The following is a 17,161-nucleotide window of genomic DNA, read 5'->3' as shown; positions in this document are numbered from 1 at the left end:
TTTTGTATTACAGTGCTACTTTTCGTCTGGTGTTAAAGGATAAATTTAATTTCATCCACCGGTAAAAAGGAGATTGGCGTTGACGTTCCATTCCTGCGAACATTCGTATGCACAATAAACGTTCAGAAGTCAGAAATAGATTGAAAATCCTTGTAGAACTGTCGCTTTATCCAGGAGCCGAAGCGTGAAGTGAGTGTGTGACTAAAATGCAAAGCAACGGAGTGCCAGTGAAGCTGGTGAGTGAAAAGTGTTGTTCATGTAAGCTGAATCTACATAAAAATCGAATCATGAGGAACACCAATAGTGCTACAGTTGTCCCTCGTTCGGATTCACCCCGGCACGCGCTGATTCTGTGGTCGATTTCTGTGCTACCCACGCTCGCTGGTAGCAGCTAAAGGGCCAAAGAGCGAATCCGAGTGGTACGAAGAAAACATCCAGTATGAACGAACATCCTTTCATGTTTAAGTGGAAGCAAACAGCGTGGTCTGGTGGCAATCAGTGGATCGGATAAATTGTTTTCATAGTTCTACCGAAGCAGGAAAGCCGGTGAAGTCGGGGAGAGTGAACTGTTGTATGCATATATCCAACCTAGCATATCAAGTAGGAAGAAAGCGAGAAGGGAAAAAATCACAAGTCAATATCAACAACTCCCACTGGTACCGGACCGTGCAGGATTCTCGCCGAGTAAGCCAACAATGGAGATTGTTTACATGCAAATTGTGATGGTACTCACACTATTCGTGGAATGCCTGCTCGGATCCCAGTCTACTGCTCTCCAAGGTAAGCCCATTGTTCATTACGCGCTTTGGTAATTTTTCTTTCTCGATCGGTTTCTATTGCAATCCTTACGAGGTTGATTGGCTCAATCAACCTCCATGCAATCATTTATCATTCACATCAAGAAGCGAGAGCTTAGCAAAGGTCAAGCTCTTATTTACAGCATGTATAAGCTACGTTGCTAATTCATGGGGGAGAATAACATCAAAAATTTTCAGCTCGATTCTATAAGTATAAAATGTTGAACTCTGAATTTCGCTGAATCATTCTGAATCAATTCTCTGCTTTTGTTTTGTTATCTGACGGCAATCAGTTTCGAAGTAGGTTTACCATGTGTAACGTCTGGATTTAATCTACAACTCCAAAACTTGACAACAATATGCTGGCATCATATTGATTTGGAAAGTTTGCGTAACCTCGCTCTGTAATAGATGTTTAGTATGTGTCAACCAACCTGCAATGTTTTTTCTAGCGAAAAAGTTTACTGCGGTGCTATTTTAATACTGTAAATCCGAATACTAATCAGAACTAGATAAGTTATTGTTCAGCGGAAAAAAGTTACCTTCTACTAGCAGCTCTAAACTCCAGCTTAATGGATCTGTCAAGAAAAACTACAACTTATGCTTCAGTGGGTAAGTTGTTAATTGACCTCGGTTTCGCTTAAACCTAACTGATTACTTTGTGAGTTTTTACGTTACTAGAACCACAGTCTCTGTGACCAAATTAGTTGAAAAGTTTAAGAGGGTTGATCTGTGGGGCATGCTTGCCACATATGTGGGTTCTCTTTTCCAATTGGACATCTCAAGCACCATGTATGTTTTGAAATTATTAAACAAGCTCCTTATATAACCAACTCAATTGGGAACAATATTCTTCTGTATAAGCTATTTAGCAATATGTTGTGTTCTTTGTTTTATGCAGTCGGGTAACATTCAGACTCCCAACTCTTCACAAACTCGTATTCAAGAGGTCATAATCAGTTTTACCTAATCGCATTACCATTTTACTTGTCACATACCACTAACCATACTAATGCTGATTGACGAGAATAATTTACATGTACATAGCTTGTCTTGGCATTCCTCTGCTCGGAGACCTGATTGGACAGAATGTTTGCTCCCCTCTCGGGATTCTAATTAGTGCCATTCATTACGTGCCCTTTCGTAAACAGATAACTCATATTTACTGTTCGGAATTTCTCCTATTGTCGGTCAGAGAGCACACACTACAACATCAGTGATCCCAAGCAAAAGAATTGATAGCAGGGTTTCGACATTGTTCGAGTGGGTTCAAATAAGTAAAAGTGCAGTTTAATTAGGGTAATACTTGTTGGTTGTTTGATGCATACAGTTAGTACTTCAATTATCTTGTGGAATTTTCGTGAAGTTGGAAACAATGTGAATAGTTTATGTTAGCGTATGTTTCATTGGATGAGCTGTACTATGAACTTTAAATTCGGAACAAGCTAAATCGATATGCCAAAATATATTGTTTGTGACCATTGTTTTTCAGCACTAAGTTCGAATGATTAGTAAGTTTTTATTCGTACCTAACTAAAGCTTAGACAATTGAAAGTTCATTCAAAGCAATTAGAATGTGACTTACGCTGAATCTAGAACTCGATAAAAACTTTGCCTTCTTACATTTAAAACAAACACTTCTCAAGTAGCACTTGTAAAATTTTTTTTTTCAAATCACTGAGCAAACTGCGAGTTTTCCGCTTAAAGAATTTTTTTAAGCGGGCGCATTAATTTTGGCAAAGGTTTTAGCTCAGAAATCCTTGAACGCATAGAAAAACTGTCCTAGAATGAATTTTAGGTGACCAAAAATAAAAATTCCGTTCGCTAAACCAAATCCGTGCGCAATGTTTTATTCGAATCAAAAATAGTCGATTAAATTTTTGCGTATTTTAGATCGTCTGGCATGGATTTCCTTTAGTCAACGTTTGTTGTTTTGAAGCTTTGTCTGCGCTGCAGGGAACTTTTTTGTAGTTGTACTCAAGCATGGAAAAGTTCACTCACTAGCAATATTTCATGCAAATGTGTTCTTTGATTTATCAGTTATCGTTCAACTATTTCCACTCTCGTACAAGTTGTCCATAGAAACGCTGCTGATTGTTTTTCGCTTCTAAGGGTTCCGAATGATGACACCCCGTTAAGCATACAGACGCGAGGCATACGGACGCGAGGCATAGTACGCTAGGCATAATGGACGGCAGGCATATGGACACGAGGCATATGGACGCGAGGCCGAATGGACGCGAGGTCGAATGGACGCGAGGCCGAATGGACGCGAGGCCGAATGGACGCGAGGCCGAATGTACGCGAGGCCGAATGTACGCGAGGCCGAATGGATACAAGGCCGAAAGGACACAAGGCCATGGGAAAGTGATGCGGAATATGTTATTATCGCCATCATCATCACAGCATTCAAAAACGTGTATTTCGCTTCAAAGTGTCATTTGGAAAGCAATACACTCGCGGCCTTCGGCCGACTCGCTGTTCGAGCGAATGCTGTCCTTACTCGCTACCGCTCGTTCGGACTTAACTAAGGGAAGAAAACTCTGTTTGAGTAGACCTAGCAAACCAGTAGATCAGTCGTTTGGGTGCGAGAGGCCGCCGCTTCCGACGGCGGGTCGGCGGCCGGCTCGGACTGCGGAAACCACGGCGGCTTAGTGCCGCCTCGTTTCCTTGCCCTCGTTTATGCGTCTTCGCCGCATGATTTCAAGAAAAGTATTATATCCAACTTAAACTGCTTAGGAATATAATAACAACTGAATAACAGAATTGGATCTCATGCGATCGTACAACATCGCATTCGGCCTCGCGTCCATTCGGCCTTGCGTCCGTTCGGCCTTGCGTCCATTCGGCCTCGCGTCCATTCGGCCTCGCGTCCATTCGGCCTTGCGTCCATTCGGCCTCGCGTCCATTCGGCCTTGCGTCCATTCGGCCTCGCGTCCGTTATGCCTTTTGGCAGTATGCCTCGTATCCATTATGCCTCACATCCATTATGCCTCGCGTCTGTATGCCTAGCATACTATGCCTAACATCCATATGCCTAGCGTCCATATGCCTCGTGTCCCGTCCCCGTTCCGAATACCATAGAAGGAGATTGAATGATTCAAACACGATAGTATTTATTGCATCCAAGTTCACTTGCATTCAACATTATCGCGAGAAGCTTTGAGATATTATCGCCAGTGATACAAAATTATGAATCCAAATGAACGTTAGATTGCGTTCAATTGTTTGCTTGCCGGAGCAAATAGGTATCATCAATGCTTCCTGTAGGAGCCTATGACCACTGCTACCATTAGTTAGATATGTTGTGGTACGTCATCATCAATGCTTACGGATATTGTAGCATGGTGCATTAGCATCTGATACTTGAAATCACCAAGAATCATCGTGGTATATCACGGTGAAAGCACGACGTGGAGTAGCCGAATTACGCCTACAAGCAACCAACATTTGAAAGAATCATTGCGATCGCTTGAGTGCAATCGTTTATGATTCTTTCATGAAACACTCGCTATATGTTGCTCACTCCGCCTACAGCAGGCAATACTGAAACAAAATCAACCAAGAAAGCTACCATATATTTCTTTTTTTCTAAGTTGTCTCTTGCAAGCTTGAGAATGTGTAACTTTTAATAGCGATGGTTTGCTAGGATTGAAAGCTTATAAATAGCACGTTCAGAAATGATACCAGAATGATTGTTATGCGATACGAGTTTTTCCATCCTTCGTTGTACTATTGAACTTCTAGAGAGTTGAGTATCCTTGTAGACGCCTTGTGAAAACCCACATGAAAATGTTGCTCAGGTCATTCACATTATGAAAGAACGAGGTAAACTTTTCACATTATTGTGCGATCATTCATTTCTGTACCGTAACGTAAACTGGGGTGACTTTGATCACTTTTTTGAATATATCTTATATATTTCAAGAATATACTGAACACAACATGGTTTGATATTTTCAAAATGCTTACTGACATGCATTGAGCAAGATCCAGTTACTACTTCAATAGCTTAGCGATAATTTTGCTGTTTTTAGATATACTCTAAAAAATTTTCGTCATTCATCATTCCAGGGTGACTTTGGTCACCTTATTGTTTTGTTGAATTCGGAGTGAAACTTTTCTGTTTAAACGAATTTGAACGGTCTTAGACGACGAATGGGTTTATTAATATGTGAAGCAATTTGGGGGCCGTTCGCATGCAACGTGAACAGTTTATGTTGACGAATGTCTAAGATTCATACAAAATTTTTAAAATATATATGACCGATTGTCCACCGTGAGGAAAGGGGTTTTTGAATCACCAAAAACTAGTCCACGTAGAATATGACTTATCCAATAGTCCAAAGTTGCATGTTACGTGACGTTCTGAATTGTCATTGAGAAGAAGAAAATATGTAATACGCTGTTGAGATTATTAAGACTCAACATTGCCTTTGAGGAAAAATTTTCCAATGAAAATCACTGTAATGATATTTTTTTGTCTTTTTTATCTAATCTTGGAACCAAATTAAAATGCTTTACTTATCGCAGCTTGTTGTTTTGTATCTGCTTGAATCGATTGTTTGTAGGCAATAAAAATCGCTAAAAATACAGTAAACTTTCAGTACATATTAGCAGAAATGCATTAATAGTATTAATTTACACATATCTAAACACAATCCTCACAAGATTACGACAAATCCCAAGGTATACGAGCGCTTTTTTATCACAAACTCACAAAAAGGCGTGAAGAGTGATCAAAGTTACCCGAGCTCACCTTGCATTGCTTTATTTCACAACAAATTGATTCGGTCAATGACTTTATCTAACTATAATTTCATTTTGCAAGAACGTGATTATGAAACGGGAGGGGCAGTGTTAAGTTTTTGTACAAAAAAATATGTAGGCCGAGAAGGCTTAGGAGGAAAAAAACATTTTCTTTTCCTATTCTCAGTATGTTTTGATATGAATATTATAAGGAATAATAGACTCTGTGATTTTTTTTTATGTTTAAACAGGAAAAACATTCAACAAGGGGTCTGTTCTAGGTGGAAAAGACTGAAAAATCGATTGTCTATTCCGGTGATCGGGTGCCCATAGATCATAAAATTTCCACAGTTTCTTTTTATGATACAGTGGGTTTCATCTCTAATAATAGGAAGTGTGTAATTAATATTTTTTTTTAAATTTCCGTTCAATTAGTTTAATTGGGTGACATAAGCATCACTTTGAAAAATTCGCTAGGCATTCGAAAGAAGGTTGATTGAGTTTTGAGGGTATTAAAAAAGAGCCAGGATGAGGAGGGGAAAGAGAGAAAGATAAAGATAAAGATAAAGATAAAGATAAAGATAAAGATAAAGATAAAGATAAAGATAAAGATAAAGATAGAGATAAAGATAAAGATAAAGATAAAGATAAAGATAAAGATAAAGATAGAGATAAAGATAAAGATAAAGATAAAGATAAAGATAAAGATAAAGATAAAGATAAAGATAAAGATAAAGATAAAGATAAAGATAAAGATAAAGATAAAGATAAAGATAAAGATAAAGATAAAGATAAAGATAAAGATAAAGATAAAGATAAAGATAAAGATAAAGATAAAGATAAAGATAAAGATAAAGATAAAGATAAAGATAAAGATAAAGATAAAGATAAAGATAAAGATAAAGATAAAGATAAAGATAAAGATAAAGATAAAGATAAAGATAAAGATAAAGATAAAGATAAAGATAAAGATAAAGATAAAGATAAAGATAAAGATAAAGATAAAGATAAAGATAAAGATAAAGATAAAGATAAAGATAAAGATAAAGATAAAGATAAAGATAAAGATAAAGATAAAGATAAAGATAAAGATAAAGATAAAGATAAAGATAAAGATAAAGATAAAGATAAAGATAAAGATAAAGATAAAGATAAAGATAAAGATAAAGATAAAGATAAAGATAAAGATAAAGATAAAGATAAAGATAAAGATAAAGATAAAGATAAAGATAAAGATAAAGATAAAGATAAAGATAAAGATAAAGATAAAGATAAAGATAAAGATAAAGATAAAGATAAAGATAAAGATAAAGATAAAGATAAAGATAAAGATAAAGATAAAGATAAAGATAAAGATAAAGATAAAGATAAAGATAAAGATAAAGATAAAGATAAAGATAAAGATAAAGATAAAGATAAAGATAAAGATAAAGATAAAGATAAAGATAAAGATAAAGATAAAGATAAAGATAAAGATAAAGATAAAGATAAAGATAAAGATAAAGATAAAGATAAAGATAAAGATAAAGATAAAGATAAAGATAAAGATAAAGATAAAGATAAAGATAAAGATAAAGATAAAGATAAAGATAAAGATAAAGATAAAGATAAAGATAAAGATAAAGATAAAGATAAAGATAAAGATAAAGATAAAGATAAAGATAAAGATAAAGATAAAGATAAAGATAAAGATAAAGATAAAGATAAAGATAAAGATAAAGATAAAGATAAAGATAAAGATAAAGATAAAGATAAAGATAAAGATAAAGATAAAGATAAAGATAAAGATAAAGATAAAGATAAAGATAAAGATAAAGATAAAGATAAAGATAAAGATAAAGATAAAGATAAAGATAAAGATAAAGATAAAGATAAAGATAAAGATAAAGATAAAGATAAAGATAAAGATAAAGATAAAGATAAAGATAAAGATAAAGATAAAGATAAAGATAAAGATAAAGATAAAGATAAAGATAAAGATAAAGATAAAGATAAAGATAAAGATAAAGATAAAGATAAAGATAAAGATAAAGATAAAGATAAAGATAAAGATAAAGATAAAGATAAAGATAAAGATAAAGATAAAGATAAAGATAAAGATAAAGATAAAGATAAAGATAAAGATAAAGATAAAGATAAAGATAAAGATAAAGATAAAGATAAAGATAAAGATAAAGATAAAGATAAAGATAAAGATAAAGATAAAGATAAAGATAAAGATAAAGATAAAGATAAAGATAAAGATAAAGATAAAGATAAAGATAAAGATAAAGATAAAGATAAAGATAAAGATAAAGATAAAGATAAAGATAAAGATAAAGATAAAGATAAAGATAAAGATAAAGATAAAGATAAAGATAAAGATAAAGATAAAGATAAAGATAAAGATAAAGATAAAGATAAAGATAAAGATAAAGATAAAGATAAAGATAAAGATAAAGATAAAGATAAAGATAAAGATAAAGATAAAGATAAAGATAAAGATAAAGATAAAGATAAAGATAAAGATAAAGATAAAGATAAAGATAAAGATAAAGATAAAGATAAAGATAAAGATAAAGATAAAGATAAAGATAAAGATAAAGATAAAGATAAAGATAAAGATAAAGATAAAGATAAAGATAAAGATAAAGATAAAGATAAAGATAAAGATAAAGATAAAGATAAAGATAAAGATAAAGATAAAGATAAAGATAAAGATAAAGATAAAGATAAAGATAAAGATAAAGATAAAGATAAAGATAAAGATAAAGATAAAGATAAAGATAAAGATAAAGATAAAGATAAAGATAAAGATAAAGATAAAGATAAAGATAAAGATAAAGATAAAGATAAAGATAAAGATAAAGATAAAGATAAAGATAAAGATAAAGATAAAGATAAAGATAAAGATAAAGATAAAGATAAAGATAAAGATAAAGATAAAGATAAAGATAAAGATAAAGATAAAGATAAAGATAAAGATAAAGATAAAGATAAAGATAAAGATAAAGATAAAGATAAAGATAAAGATAAAGATAAAGATAAAGATAAAGATAAAGATAAAGATAAAGATAAAGATAAAGATAAAGATAAAGATAAAGATAAAGATAAAGATAAAGATAAAGATAAAGATAAAGATAAAGATAAAGATAAAGATAAAGATAAAGATAAAGATAAAGATAAAGATAAAGATAAGATAAAGATAAAGATAAAGATAAAGATAAAGATAAAGATAAAGATAAAGATAAAGATAAAGATAAAGATAAAGATAAAGATAAAGATAAAGATAAAGATAAAGATAAAGATAAAGATAAAGATAAAGATAAAGATAAAGATAAAGATAAAGATAAAGATAAAGATAAAGATAAAGATAAAGATAAAGATAAAGATAAAGATAAAGATAAAGATAAAGATAAAGATAAAGATAAAGATAAAGATAAAGATAAAGATAAAGATAAAGATAAAGATAAAGATAAAGATAAAGATAAAGATAAAGATAAAGATAAAGATAAAGATAAAGATAAAGATAAAGATAAAGATAAAGATAAAGATAAAGATAAAGATAAAGATAAAGATAAAGATAAAGATAAAGATAAAGATAAAGATAAAGATAAAGATAAAGATAAAGATAAAGATAAAGATAAAGATAAAGATAAAGATAAAGATAAAGATAAAGATAAAGATAAAGATAAAGATAAAGATAAAGATAAAGATAAAGATAAAGATAAAGATAAAGATAAAGATAAAGATAAAGATAAAGATAAAGATAAAGATAAAGATAAAGATAAAGATAAAGATAAAGATAAAGATAAAGATAAAGATAAAGATAAAGATAAAGATAAAGATAAAGATAAAGATAAAGATAAAGATAAAGATAAAGATAAAGATAAAGATAAAGATAAAGATAAAGATAAAGATAAAGATAAAGATAAAGATAAAGATAAAGATAAAGATAAAGATAAAGATAAAGATAAAGATAAAGATAAAGATAAAGATAAAGATAAAGATAAAGATAAAGATAAAGATAAAGATAAAGATAAAGATAAAGATAAAGATAAAGATAAAGATAAAGATAAAGATAAAGATAAAGATAAAGATAAAGATAAAGATAAAGATAAAGATAAAGATAAAGATAAAGATAAAGATAAAGATAAAGATAAAGATAAAGATAAAGATAAAGATAAAGATAAAGATAAAGATAAAGATAAAGATAAAGATAAAGATAAAGATAAAGATAAAGATAAAGATAAAGATAAAGATAAAGATAAAGATAAAGATAAAGATAAAGATAAAGATAAAGATAAAGATAAAGATAAAGATAAAGATAAAGATAAAGATAAAGATAAAGATAAAGATAAAGATAAAGATAAAGATAAAGATAAAGATAAAGATAAAGATAAAGATAAAGATAAAGATAAAGATAAAGATAAAGATAAAGATAAAGATAAAGATAAAGATAAAGATAAAGATAAAGATAAAGATAAAGATAAAGATAAAGATAAAGATAAAGATAAAGATAAAGATAAAGATAAAGATAAAGATAAAGATAAAGATAAAGATAAAGATAAAGATAAAGATAAAGATAAAGATAAAGATAAAGATAAAGATAAAGATAAAGATAAAGATAAAGATAAAGATAAAGATAAAGATAAAGATAAAGATAAAGATAAAGATAAAGATAAAGATAAAGATAAAGATAAAGATAAAGATAAAGATAAAGATAAAGATAAAGATAAAGATAAAGATAAAGATAAAGATAAAGATAAAGATAAAGATAAAGATAAAGATAAAGATAAAGATAAAGATAAAGATAAAGATAAAGATAAAGATAAAGATAAAGATAAAGATAAAGATAAAGATAAAGATAAAGATAAAGATAAAGATAAAGATAAAGATAAAGATAAAGATAAAGATAAAGATAAGATAAAGATAAAGATAAAGATAAAGATAAAGATAAAGATAAAGATAAAGATAAAGATAAAGATAAAGATAAAGATAAAGATAAAGATAAAGATAAAGATAAAGATAAAGATAAAGATAAGATAAAGATAAAGATAAAGATAAAGATAAAGATAAAGATAAAGATAAAGATAAAGATAAAGATAAAGATAAAGATAAAGATAAAGATAAAGATAAAGATAAAGATAAAGATAAAGATAAAGATAAAGATAAAGATAAAGATAAAGATAAAGATAAAGATAAAGATAAAGATAAAGATAAAGATAAAGATAAAGATAAAGATAAAGATAAAGATAAAGATAAAGATAAAGATAAAGATAAAGATAAAGATAAAGATAAAGATAAAGATAAAGATAAAGATAAAGATAAAGATAAAGATAAAGATAAAGATAAAGATAAAGATAAAGATAAAGATAAAGATAAAGATAAAGATAAAGATAAAGATAAAGATAAAGATAAAGATAAAGATAAAGATAAAGATAAAGATAAAGATAAAGATAAAGATAAAGATAAAGATAAAGATAAAGATAAAGATAAAGATAAAGATAAAGATAAAGATAAAGATAAAGATAAAGATAAAGATAAAGATAAAGATAAAGATAAAGATAAAGATAAAGATAAAGATAAAGATAAAGATAAAGATAAAGATAAAGATAAAGATAAAGATAAAGATAAAGATAAAGATAAAGATAAAGATAAAGATAAAGATAAAGATAAAGATAAAGATAAAGATAAAGATAAAGATAAAGATAAAGATAAAGATAAAGATAAAGATAAAGATAAAGATAAAGATAAAGATAAAGATAAAGATAAAGATAAAGATAAAGATAAAGATAAAGATAAAGATAAAGATAAAGATAAAGATAAAGATAAAGATAAAGATAAAGATAAAGATAAAGATAAAGATAAAGATAAAGATAAAGATAAAGATAAAGATAAAGATAAAGATAAAGATAAAGATAAAGATAAAGATAAAGATAAAGATAAAGATAAAGATAAAGATAAAGATAAAGATAAAGATAAAGATAAAGATAAAGATAAAGATAAAGATAAAGATAAAGATAAAGATAAAGATAAAGATAAAGATAAAGATAAAGATAAAGATAAAGATAAAGATAAAGATAAAGATAAAGATAAAGATAAAGATAAAGATAAAGATAAAGATAAAGATAAAGATAAAGATAAAGATAAAGATAAAGATAAAGATAAAGATAAAGATAAAGATAAAGATAAAGATAAAGATAAAGATAAAGATAAAGATAAAGATAAAGATAAAGATAAAGATAAAGATAAAGATAAAGATAAAGATAAAGATAAAGATAAAGATAAAGATAAAGATAAAGATAAAGATAAAGATAAAGATAAAGATAAAGATAAAGATAAAGATAAAGATAAAGATAAAGATAAAGATAAAGATAAAGATAAAGATAAAGATAAAGATAAAGATAAAGATAAAGATAAAGATAAAGATAAAGATAAAGATAAAGATAAAGATAAAGATAAAGATAAAGATAAAGATAAAGATAAAGATAAAGATAAAGATAAAGATAAAGATAAAGATAAAGATAAAGATAAAGATAAAGATAAAGATAAAGATAAAGATAAAGATAAAGATAAAGATAAAGATAAAGATAAAGATAAAGATAAAGATAAAGATAAAGATAAAGATAAAGATAAAGATAAAGATAAAGATAAAGATAAAGATAAAGATAAAGATAAAGATAAAGATAAAGATAAAGATAAAGATAAAGATAAAGATAAAGATAAAGATAAAGATAAAGATAAAGATAAAGATAAAGATAAAGATAAAGATAAAGATAAAGATAAAGATAAAGATAAAGATAAAGATAAAGATAAAGATAAAGATAAAGATAAAGATAAAGATAAAGATAAAGATAAAGATAAAGATAAAGATAAAGATAAAGATAAAGATAAAGATAAAGATAAAGATAAAGATAAAGATAAAGATAAAGATAAAGATAAAGATAAAGATAAAGATAAAGATAAAGATAAAGATAAAGATAAAGATAAAGATAAAGATAAAGATAAAGATAAAGATAAAGATAAAGATAAAGATAAAGATAAAGATAAAGATAAAGATAAAGATAAAGATAAAGATAAAGATAAAGATAAAGATAAAGATAAAGATAAAGATAAAGATAAAGATAAAGATAAAGATAAAGATAAAGATAAAGATAAAGATAAAGATAAAGATGAAGATAAAGATAAAGATAAAGATAAAGATAAAGATAAAGATAAAGATAAAGATAAAGATAAAGATAAAGATAAAGATAAAGATAAAGATAAAGATAAAGATAAAGATAAAGATAAAGATAAAGATAAAGATAAAGATAAAGATAAAGATAAAGATAAAGATAAAGATAAAGATAAAGATAAAGATAAAGATAAAGATAAAGATAAAGATAAAGATAAAGATAAAGATAAAGATAAAGATAAAGATAAAGATAAAGATAAAGATTAAGATAAAGATAAAGATTGTATGTGTATGTGTTATTGATGCTAGAAGAAGTGTGTTTTTATCTCCGTTTAAATAATTGTTTTATAGTGTAAATTTAACCGTTTTAACCAAAATTTTGGTAGTACGCATTCATTAGACTGCCGCGTTCTAAAAGACAGTGAAGTTAGTACATTTTGAGACGTGTGATAGTGATTTTGCTGCAATTTTTATTTCGCTTTCCGTGCTGCCACCGGCTGTATACTGTTCATTTCGCTAACACAATAGACAATAGCGGCAATGGATACGAAACTGTGCGGAGCTTGCCAGCTGATTGTTAATGATCTGGAACCAGTTCGCTGCGGATTTTGTGATACATATTTCCACATCAGCCAAAAATGCTGTGGATTCAATAATCGCGCTCACAAGGAATTGTTTGCTACTGGGCAAGCAATGTTTTTGTGCTTGCTGTGCAGAGACGAATTGCAAGGCAGAAGCATTCGTTCATATTTGGCTGATAAAACCGAACAAAACAGTGCTCCCCCGTCAAATACAAGCGACATATCAACACAAATTTATCAGCTGCACAAATTCGTTGAACGTTTGAGCCAGAAAGTGGATTGTTTATCATTACCTCAACCGGAACCGAATATTACTCCGAAGCCACTTAGTACAGCGAAATGGCCTAGCTTAGGTGTAAAGCGACGTCGAGGAAATAACGGAACGCCGGTACGTGTTGCAGTTGCTGATCGCGGGACGAATTCAGTAGATTTGAGCGGACTGTCAGTGCCATTTATCGTTCCTGAAGCACCGCCACCTAAATTCTGGTTGTACCTTTCGGGATTTCAACCACTAATAACTGATGACGATGTATGTCAAATTGTTGCTCGCTGCCTGGACAACGAAAAACCATCGGATGTTGTCAGATTAGTTCCAAAAGGAAAGGATATCGGAACAATGACATTTGTATCATACAAAATCGGTCTCCCCCCTGCCCTGAAACAGCATGCTTTATTGCCTTCCTCATGGCCAGAAGGCATACTATTTCGTGAATTTATTGAAAAAAACTCGAATCGCGGACTGAAAGTGACCAGCAATATACACGCACTCAGCCCTGCAGTTCATTCTTGAGTAAACCGCCCAGCGACTCGTACAATGGAAACCTTTGCGTTTCTAGCCTGCTGACATCCTCTTCAAATGCTACTATCAACTTGTTGGACCCGGGACACCCTTTAACAGGCATTATGGAAGCCCCTTATCCGATCGACACAGTCGCGCTGCCTACTGATTTTCATCCTCGACATTGTCCCGGTCCTGTGTTCGGTGACGGAGACGGGGTCTTCCAGCCTGCATCGCCAGGCAAGTATAACTGTACATCTGAGCTTCCGGTTCCTCATGCTTTTTCACGTTCCAGTGCGTTGGTCCATGAATCTGTTCCTCGTGTAGCTGATATGCGGATCTATTACCACAATGTGCGTGGGCTGCGCACCAAAATCGACTCATTTTTCCTAGCAGTTTCTGAAGGAGATTATGATTTGATTGTGCTTACCGAAACATGGCTCGATGACCGTATCTTCTCAGCGCAACTTTTTGGGAACCGCTACACAGTTTTCCGGAACGACCGATCTCATCTGAACAGCCAAAAGACGCGAGGCGGAGGTGTCTTAATAGCTGTTTCAGTGAAGTTGAGTTGTCGCATCGATCCTGCACCTGTTTTCAACACTGTCGAGCAGTTGTGGGTGATAGTGGAAACGGCAAATAGCGACATTAGTATTGGTGTCGTATACATACCCCCTGATCGAAAGTCCGATTCTCAGGTGATTCAACAGCACATTGACTCGATAGGCATGGTACTATCCCGCTTGCAACTTAAAACTCCTGCTCTACTTTTTGGAGACTACAACCAATCTGGTTTGCGTTGGTTTATCTCGGACAATGGTCACCCTTCAGTGGACACGCTGCATTCTTATATGCCCGCTTATTGCTGTTCTCTTCTCGATGGACTCTACTGGCATGGTCTGACACAAGTCAACAATATTTTGATTGATAACGAACGTTTGCTGGATCTTGTATGGGTAAATGATGAAACTTTGCCAATTTGTTCTGTATCTGCTGCACACGAGCCGCTGGTCGAGCTTGAAGCTGTTCATCCTGCTATCGTTCTCTCGTTAAACCTCTCCTCGACAATAGTGTACGACGAGCCTTCGGAACTTCGGGCTTTGAATTTTCGACGTGCTGACTACGCCACACTTACTGCGGCTCTTGCGGAGATAAACTGGAATGCTGTATTGGAACCATCCATTAGTATCGACAATGCAGTTAATTCTTTCAGTAGTACGCTGGAAAGTGTGCTCGCCCAAACAGTGCCATTCTTTGAACCGCCACGAAAACCACCATGGTCGAATCCACGACTACGCACGCTTAGGCGATTGCGATCAGCTGCGCTGCGGAAATATTGTTGTTATCGCTCTGCTTATAACAGAAATCAGTTCACCACTGCCAGCTGTCAATATCGAAACTACAACCGCTATTTGTATAATAGGTATGTAAGGCGCATACAAAGCAATCTTCGCGTACACCCGAAACAATTCTGGTCATTTGTGAATACAAAACGCAAGGAAAGGGGTTTGCCTACTTCTATGTTCCTGGGCAACAATGTAGCTAACAATGAAAATGAAAAATGCAACCTGTTTGCCGAGCAATTTCAGCAAATTTTTAATGAATCGGTGGCGTCCCCCGAACAAGTTCGTGAAGCCAGTAACGTAGTACCACGCGATGTATTATCATTCAGATTACCTCACATCAGTCCAGATGACGTAGTCGCTGCCTTGAATAAGCTAAAAAGTTCATACGCTGTTGGTCCGGATGGTATCCCTTCGGCGGTTTTGAAGCGATGTGGAGAAGTTCTTAGTACTCCGATCGCGATGCTCTTCAATTTGTCCGTGCAGCAGTGTACATTCCCTGACCGATGGAAATTTTCATATCTTTTTCCCGTCTACAAAAAAGGAAACAAACGTGACATTTCCAATTACCGAGGGATCACATCTCTGTGTGCTTGCTCAAAGTTGTTTGAGATTATTATAAATGACGCTTTGTTTGCCAGCTCTAAACACTATATTGACGCCGACCAGCACGGGTTTTTCCCTCGACGATCTGTAGCCACTAATCTTATGCAGTTTGTTTCTCGCTGTTTGCAAAGCATGGATTCTAGCTTACAAACCGATGCAATTTACCTGGATCTGAAAGCAGCGTTTGATCGGGTAGACCACGAGATATTGCTTAGTAAACTTGAACGACTCGGTGTCCAATCAGAATCCGTACGCTGGTTCAAATCTTACTTGACTAGTCGAAGTGTATGCGTGAAAATAGGTTCAGCTGTTTCGAAGTGTTTTTCAAACGTTTCAGGAGTTCCTCAAGGTAGTAACTTGGGCCCGCTACTCTTCGCTACTTTTATAAACGACACTTCTCTCTTGTTACCACCCGGATGTCGACTGTTTTATGCGGATGATACAAAAATATTCAAAATTATACATAGCCAACGAGATTGTGTCGCGCTACAGGAGCATCTAAATACGTTCGTGAACTGGTGTGCAACAAACTGCTTAACATTGAGTGTTGGAAAATGCAACATAATTTCATTCAATAGAAAGCGTGTCCCTATCGAATACGATTATACCATATCGTCACAACATCTTCTCCGTGTACAGTGCGTGAAAGATCTTGGAGTGTACTTAGATAGCGAGCTGACATTCAAGAACCATTATAACAACATTATCGCCAAAGCAACCCGTCGATTGGGGTTCATTTTCAAGATTGCCGATGAATTTCGTGACCCATTATGTTTCAAAGCACTTTACTGTGCCCTAGTGCGATCGATTCTCGAGTCTAATTCTGTAATCTGGAGCCCATATCATGCAAACTGGTCCTACAGAATGGAAATGGTTCAGAAAAAATTCGTACGCTATGCTCTTCGTTATCTCCCATGGAAAGATCCACTGAACCTGCCATCATACGAGGACCGTTGTCGTCTGCTTGGTATTCAACCACTTGAGGTTCGCCGTCAAATAGACCAAGCTGTGTTCGCTGCTAAACTACTGACTGGCTACATCGACTGTCCAGCTATATTGGCTCAACTAAACATATACACCCCTGAAAGACCGCTGCGCCAAAGGAGTTTCTTATATCTGGAACCACGGAATCGACTATATGGTTGCCATGA

General features: G+C 31.6%; 1 protein-coding gene across 4 annotated transcripts in view; it reads left to right on the top strand.

Annotated features, from left to right (window-relative positions):
• Positions 1 to 17,161, top strand: part of LOC129732763 (lachesin) — a 319,022-nt gene that overhangs the window by 58,042 nt on the left and 243,819 nt on the right. For all 4 annotated transcript variants that reach the window (XM_055693966.1, XM_055693963.1, XM_055693964.1 and 1 more), the window contains one exon: positions 14 to 780. In XM_055693966.1, the coding sequence (XP_055549941.1) occupies positions 696 to 780 (85 nt within the window). In that variant the 5' untranslated portion in view covers positions 14 to 695. The remainder of the gene's footprint in view (positions 1 to 13; positions 781 to 17,161) is intronic.

Source organism: Wyeomyia smithii, chromosome 3 (genome assembly GCF_029784165.1).
Source record: "Wyeomyia smithii strain HCP4-BCI-WySm-NY-G18 chromosome 3, ASM2978416v1, whole genome shotgun sequence".
In the NCBI taxonomy this organism is placed as follows: domain Eukaryota; kingdom Metazoa; phylum Arthropoda; class Insecta; order Diptera; family Culicidae; genus Wyeomyia; species Wyeomyia smithii.
The sequence above is the reverse complement of the archived record's forward strand: the minus strand, read 5'-3'. Positions and strand labels throughout refer to the sequence as shown.